This window comes from Pinus tabuliformis, chromosome 7 (assembly GCF_031772625.1).
Source record: "Pinus tabuliformis cultivar Carrire ecotype Pingquan chromosome 7, CPIR1, whole genome shotgun sequence".
Classification (NCBI taxonomy): domain Eukaryota; kingdom Viridiplantae; phylum Streptophyta; class Pinopsida; order Pinales; family Pinaceae; genus Pinus; species Pinus tabuliformis.
The window spans coordinates 1,102,344,111-1,102,351,683 of record NC_142293.1 but is presented as its reverse complement, the minus strand read 5'-3'; the positions used below and the strand labels follow the sequence as shown (position 1 = coordinate 1,102,351,683).

The 7,573-nt window shown below is 37.3% G+C and overlaps 1 protein-coding gene across 1 annotated transcript in view; it reads right to left on the bottom strand.

Annotated features, from left to right (window-relative positions):
• Positions 1–4,074: 4,074 nt before the first annotated feature.
• LOC149251400 (golgi-to-ER traffic-like protein) overlaps positions 4,075–7,573 on the bottom strand; it is a 400,402-nt gene continuing 396,903 nt past the window's right edge. The window contains exons 10-12 of the mRNA XM_089459410.1: positions 5,105–5,189; positions 4,731–4,811; positions 4,075–4,447 (exon numbers count right to left, since the gene is read on the bottom strand). Coding sequence (XP_089315536.1) covers positions 4,421–4,447; positions 4,731–4,811; positions 5,105–5,189 — 193 coding nt within the window. The 3' untranslated portion in view covers positions 4,075–4,420. The remainder of the gene's footprint in view (positions 4,448–4,730; positions 4,812–5,104; positions 5,190–7,573) is intronic.

The window sequence follows — 7,573 nt, the reverse complement described above, 5'->3', positions numbered from 1 at the left end:
GTTATTAAAGTGAGTTTATGTGGAAAAGGGAACAAAGAAGCTCATTATTGAAGGGGAAGACATAAAAAGGGGGTCAATGGGAGATTAGATCTCCACCCTTGATCAAATTGAGCTGAGATCTAATCTCAACCCTTAATGCTAGGGATAGGGTTTTCTCATCATTATGAGACTAAAAAGGATGAGAAAAGGAAAAAAGTGAACTCATTCTTAATGTGCATTTGTTGGAGAAGTGAAGAGAGGAGGAAGAGAACAAGGAGGCTGAGATAGATTGCTTAAGGAGAGATATCAATCAGCAAGGAGAGGGCTGGGTTTCAAGGCTTGGAGAGAAGCATGCAGCCCAAGATAAAGGCTGAGTTCCAGTGCAAGTTTCCAGGCAGTGAAGGCAGACAGACAGGCCCGAAAATGAAAGGGCTGAAGTGTATTTTCAGTGCAAAAATCAAGGGAAGTTCAGGCCCACGTTTCATGGGTCTGAGGCACGCATTTTAAGGAGTTAAAGAGCTGACTGAAGGTATAAATTTAGAGGCAGACAGCATCTATTGCAGTTCTACTACAGTGAGTTTTTCAAGGAAATTTGTCAGTCCTGTGGATCACAGTTTGAGGAGCTGAAAGGGCTGACTGTGGCTCAAATTTCTAGAGCTGGAGCTGTCTGACAGTGGCACAGAAATTGAGGGCAGAGATTGCTGAACAGATCACAAATTTCCAGAACTGTGGCAAGAGTTTCTAGGAGGACTATGCACAAACTTAAAGGGAGAGATAAGTACTTGAAGTGTATTTATTGCTGTATAAAATTTCTCTGAGTTAAGCAAATGAAATCTTCTTCAGACAGTTTTTCCCCTTGCAGGTTTTTCTAGGGTCTGTGTTTGACCAAAAATAAGTGTCTCATATTTTATGTGCGCTTGTCTAAATTTCCTTATCAGTTGAAAAGTGTACGTGAAGTAGGGGTAGCTCTTTAGTGTTTCAGTTCAAATTTTATATTCATGTTTATGTCAGCATTTAACCATAGGGTTGGGCATTAAACAATGATGTGCAAAGCAAACTGAAACTGGGTTGGGCTACAGCAACCTAAAATTTTCTACATCACTAACCTTGGAGTAACAGACTTTCGGAGTTTTCCTTCAGTACAGGAGGGCATTGGCATCACTTGAAAGATGGAATGTAATGATAAAGTAGTTCAGCCACAGGTTAAGGATATTACCTGGGCCAGCCTTAGCTAGCTGAACTTAAATAAATGTTGCCCACTACACCAGGAATATAGAATGAGTGAAGGATCCTCACATACTTGGCTGTAGTTAGCGCTAAGTCTACGCAATCTATTTATTCTGAGGCTTGGCCTTTTTACCAGCCAGTTTTGTAAAGGTATCTGGATTATGAACAAGAAGTTTAACCAGCAGTTCAAGTTGTGGCCTCAAACAGCGCTCACTTGTGGAGGGCTGATCATAATACTTTGTATTATGATAAGTTGTGGCAATACTCACACCACTGTTGATAATATCGGCGATATTCGAAAATATCGCGATATTTTCGGCAAAATGATATATCACCGAGAAAATATCGGCAAATATCGGAAAATATCGGAAAATATCGGCAAAATATCGCGATATTTTGAAAATATCGGCAAAATATCGGCTATATTTAAAAATTTGAAAAAATTATTTTTTATGCTTGCCGATATTTGCCGATATTTTCGCCAATATTGCCGATAAGATATTTTCTGGACCCTCGCCGATATTTTGCCAATACCGATATTTTCAACACTGCTTTGTAATATGATGGTGGACACACACACACACACACACATATACACTCAGGAATTCATGATTAGAGGCGACCTGATGACATGTATATATTCAAGCAAAGGCGACTTCTTTAAAGGATAAATTACAATATAAATTTAACATGGTAAATGAAGCCAACTTATCCGACTTATGAATAAGCCCTCTTTGAGGTCCATGTTCCCACAAGTAAGGCTTTGATCTTGCTTATATATTTTATGGAGGGTTTAAAGGTTGAGCCTTTGATTACTTAGAGCCCGTATGCCAATATTGGCAGAGAATTTTGTATTGTGTGCCCACTTTGGAAGTTTGAAGACTTCTATGCGGTTTAAGGGCGTTTGAAGGTCGGATCCTGCACTGGCACCCCTTTATTTCCCTTCATTTATGGAGAAGGGTCATCTTTTGAGGACTCCATCCCTTATTTTTTGTATATGTGGCATCAAAATAGCCATTTAATATTAATTTAGATTGTAATTTGTTGAGAGGGCTTTTTGCTCCTCATTAGGCTAATTGCGGCAATTTTATCTTAGAAAATATTATTTTATTATAATAATGAGTTGAGGTTTTCTCCTATAAATAGAAAGAGCTCTCACCTCATTTTCTCATGGAGTTTTGCGGGAGAAATCCCATAGCAAATATGAAATTTTCTGTGATTTTCTCTTGAAATTTTGGCTAAGAATATTTTAAGTTGAGTAAATTGTCTTGGGGAGAATATTGTGCTTGGAGGGTTTTTCTCTTGGATTGATGAATTGACTCTATGGCAATTTGTGCAACTTTATTGTGAGTAACCTTCTTCCATTTTGCAATTGTTGCAGAATCCGGGTTTCACTAAAATTTTCATCTTAATGTAATGAATATTTTGTGGCTCTATCATCTCCTTTTGTACAATTTCACCAAGTATCCATCAAAGAAACTTAATATAGTATTCTTTGACCTTAAATCTCCTGTTGATTGAAAATCCCAAGAGTTTTGATGGAGGAATTTCAATTTTCTCTCTTAACTCACTCCAATCAAGTCCTCAACCATAAACTTCCTCCTTGTCTGACTTCATATGCCCAGAAATTCATTGATAAGCCAAGGCACCAATCCTTCATTCTCCATCACTTGACACCTTCTTGTAAATCACAAAAATCGTTTTTCTATGTTCCACTTTCATGAGGAATCTCTTAATTATGATGTTTGGGGACATTCCCTTTGAGAACTCTAACCGTAATTACTCTAGAAAACCTAGTAATCCCATCTTCCACCTAAACCATAATTGATCAGATCATTTGATTGGTGGAGTTTGAAGTAGAAGCTTTGGAGAGCTTTTCACTTGGTGTGACCAGACCATTAGATCTCTATGATTTACAGGGAGAACCCCCCTTGAGTCAGAGGAGAGTTGGCCAAAAGCATGAAGAAGGTTAATGAGGTGATAGTGGCCCCCCCTCTATGGTGCCGTGGGTCTCACACTACAGCTTTTTGACTTCACCTCTAGAAGTGCAAGATTTTGATGTAAGAGGGACTAGAGGGCTCCCATTGGTTACCAAGAGATACCCTTTCTAACCTAATTTTGGGCTCATTTTTCCCTACCAAGAGTCTGTAAGAAAATATATTTTTCTTATTTCAAGGAACAAAGGTTCAAATCAGCAGGAAGGGGCACAAAATAGAGGAAAGAGGCCATCAATAACTGAATATCTGCCTGGAGCATCTCTATTTCTGCATAAGTGGTTCTTCTTCTTCCTCTCCTTCTCTTCTTGCATTCTCTATCTATCTTGTAGGCATTATATGATATACAAATTTACAGACATTGACGGGCAGAAACGTCGCTCAATACTGAGATTTTAAAGTCACCTTCACTGTGATGGTTGTCTTAAATATTTGGTAGTTTCAAAACTGAGATTTTATAGTCCCCATCATTGGATCTGTTATTTTATAAATGGACTGTTGGGTTTATTTTGTAATCAGAACATAGTGAGATACCACAGCTTAACTCACCTTTGGTTGTATTCTATGGCCAAGAACGAAATCAACTATTCTTTGGCACTTGAATAGTATTCACCAGATGTAATTGCAAACAGACTACCATTTGACCAAGATTTAGTGGGCAAGGATGCATTAGGATTCAATATACATGTCTCTAATCATTTAGCTAGTTATTGTTAGACATAACTTCTTCCACTTTTATCCACTACAGTTACAATATGTCAGTATCCTCAGTAACTATTGGAGCAAAAATCCAAGGTAAAAATGTTGTCTTACCTTTTAATTTTAGTTAGCGAGCATGTACAAAGTGGTTGAAGTATTAAACAAAGACACAATCTTAATTGAAGGGATATTTTTACCATCCATGGAACAATTTGGATACATACTACATCAAAGACAAGATAATTTCCACAGTGCCACAGATGATTTGAGGCTGTAACAAGCTGGAAAGCCAGCGTGGGGAGAAACAAAAAATTCGATGTAAATTAAAATCAACTTGCCTTGCTGAGTTATACGGATCAATGTCTAATAAGAAATGCAGTAGAACAAAAGAATCTTTCTCAGAATGGGTCCAGCTCATGTATAAATTTCAGAATGCAATGAATTTATTAGCATTCTGGCAGCAATGGCAATCTTCGAGAAGAAGAAAGAATTTTTTTTCTTACAGTTAATAATGAGGGCTTTTAAGTTGCACCACCACTCTCCATCATCTGCATAGAATCAGATTTAAAAATAAATAAATCGTTATGGTCCCAGTTTCCACAATTGTTAAAAACTGAATCGAACATTTCTATATTCCAATTTTCAAGGTCATAACTGCAAGGGTGATTTACCAGGGCAGAGAATGCTCGATCATAAAGTAACATGATTAGTTTCCTTAATAATATATCCATTACAACTACTATAAAGTGCATGTCTGCCGTTATCTTACTCACTTGACAGCAGGTCAAGACAAAGGAAAGAGAACTTAGCATTAGAAACAAAAAAACTCACCTTAAACATGCCTCCCAGGATAGAATGTAGACCACTTCTGCGACGCACTCCATAGAACCTTTCAGCTATCTCATCTAGCAACTATTAAAACAAATGAAATAAACTAAAAGTAACTAGTTTATCTGGTATTAATGATTCCAAAACCTTGTACAGTGTATCTATTTGTTGAAACAAAATTATAACCACAAGTCTATAAAATGAAATTGTACCTTGAGAATCTCAACCTTGTTACAAAATAATAATAATAGTATATCCATGTATTCCTTTACACAGTGACAGCACAAGAACAGGGATCCTATCACGAGGCTACACAGCTATTAAGGATTATTTAAAATTCAGCTTTAAATAACAAAATTAAAATATAGATCGATTACCTCAGTAAAGGAGGGATCACGTTCAATGCTTGACTTATAGTTTTGTTGCAACATCCGAAAAAGTGGCAAGGCATCTCTTTCCAACCTGCATACATGGTAGTTTCCAAACATGACTCCTATCAAATTAGTCCATAAATTTTGAATAAGAAAATTTTGTGCTAAATAAGAACTGGACTCAATTATATTACCGTATTCTAGATTTCCTTTAAAGAAGAGCTACATAGTGAAGATCGTGCAACAACCTTCTATACTAGATTACTATGTCTTGATGCTGCTTCTGCCCACTTAAACATTTATCTCAGCCATATTCATTTACATTATACCATGCTAACATTAACATCAACTCTTTTTTCTTTTCAGTATACTATGAGCCATACATAAAGTTGATACAAGTTCCATTTTCAGCAAAGAGGAATTAAAACCTCTGAATGACAATACTATAGCTTTCTGCCCAGCTGTCAACTTCATAATCACTGCCTTTCAACAAAAAATTATTTAGCTGCAATAGATGACCCTACAGGAATCTTGTTAGTGGGTCAACTGGTAACCTGTATGTAATTTTGTTTCAGCTATAAACATCGCTGGAATCAAATAACTGCTAAATGCAGTTAACTAAATCAGTCTGTTAGCACTCTGTAAATTTCCCTAGGCTGAGCAGAGAAATTCCAGAGGTAACCACAAAACCACTTGTAAGCTAGAACCTAGCCCTTCTAGCTTTAGAGAGGGCTCTCTTTGTCAAGATGTTCAGCTACTCTGATGTTAGGCTAGGTATAGTGCTCAATAGGGTATGATTTTCAAAGGTTTGCTGGTAAGAAAGGAGACAGATCCATTGGGCATGGAGTCATGTCAAATTTATTATTTTTCCAGTGATAAGATGAAAAAAGAGGAGTCTTCTACAGAGGCAAGGTAGGCAGTCTTGATGATGGAATTAATTCATTGTAGGAGGGTGAGTGTGAGAAAAAATGGAAACAACACAAAGAGTATCAAACTGCAGATAAATTTTGAATGTTGTTTTAAGAAGAAAACATAGATCACTTGGTAAAACTAAGTCAGAGCACCTTTTAGATGAATTCTGAGCTAAACATCTGGTTCTTCCAAGCATGAAGACATACATTCAAGAGATGTAAAGAAGCACAACACCATCAAGATCTGACACAGGAATCCCTGCAAATCACCTTTTGTCTTTCATTCACTGGCAAAAATTTCAGAAAATATATCACATACACAAGTCTCTTTCTCTCCAATCTGACCAACCTTTTGCTCAATTACATTCACATCATAAATAGACAAAAATGAGTCAGTTCTGACCTCTAGGGGTCGAATTCCTCATTTGGATTGTTGTTTCTAACTTCTGCAAGGAAAATAGAACTAACTGCCTAAAACTAGGGACTGCATAACTAAATCTTTTCTAAGCACTTTACATTAATTCCTCAGCCCCAAATCGAGCTTGTGAGTGTGCAAATGTTTTATTACAATTACTAACACCTAAAAAAAAAATTACATCATGTTTAGACTAAGATAAGTCGCTCAAAAGTAAATCTATCTGGAAACGCTGCGGCAAACTCCTAAACTTCCAGAACTGCAAAAACGCAGCGCTTGATGGTCGAGATGTTTCCGGTCGGTAACTGAGTTGATTGATAGCTCCAACACCTGCAAATAAACCTGCATATGGACACCTTCCCCTTTAGAATCTTTCCTTTACCATACAAAACCTCAAACTCCGACAAATCCTCATGTAGCCAAAAACGTAGCGCCTGTCTCAAAAGCACAACACCATCTTCTTTTTATAGTTTAAGTGGTCAAGGATGTTTGTAGACAAGCTGCACACTTGGATGATGATGCTGACACTGCAATGATCATATCACATACCTCCTTCAAGCCTTTCTTCATAAAAAATACCAAACATTCATCTCCACACCCAAAAACACAGCAGAGAAGGACAATGACTGATATTTTTTTAATATCTCCTAAACAGTAAGCTGGATTGAGCTGATTTTTTGACAGCAAGTTAATATCATCATAACCCTTCTCCACAAAAAATTTGAGCCAAATACGACTCACAGATTTTGAGAAAATATGAAAATGGCTGTAGATGACGGTGGCCCATTTTTTGGAAACTGTGAAGTGTTTTGACCTGAAATTAAGTGGATTTATTCATCTTAACTCCATACATTTCTTGTAAAAATTTCATGGCAAACAAATACAAGGTTTACGAGATATGGCGAAAATACGATGACTATGTGAAAGCACAGCACAGAAGCGCAACGCTCCAAGTTTATACTATCTCTGGCCATCATCTGACATGCTGAGGGTACTGGGATGGCATGGAATGACCCATTCAATGTTTTAAACCTGTGAGAATGCTCCTAGGCCAAATGCAAACCTTCAAACCCCAAACCTTCTTCTTGCAGGAGAAACGCAGCGCATCTCCATCCACATGACATAACCCAACACTGATCTTCTGACTGA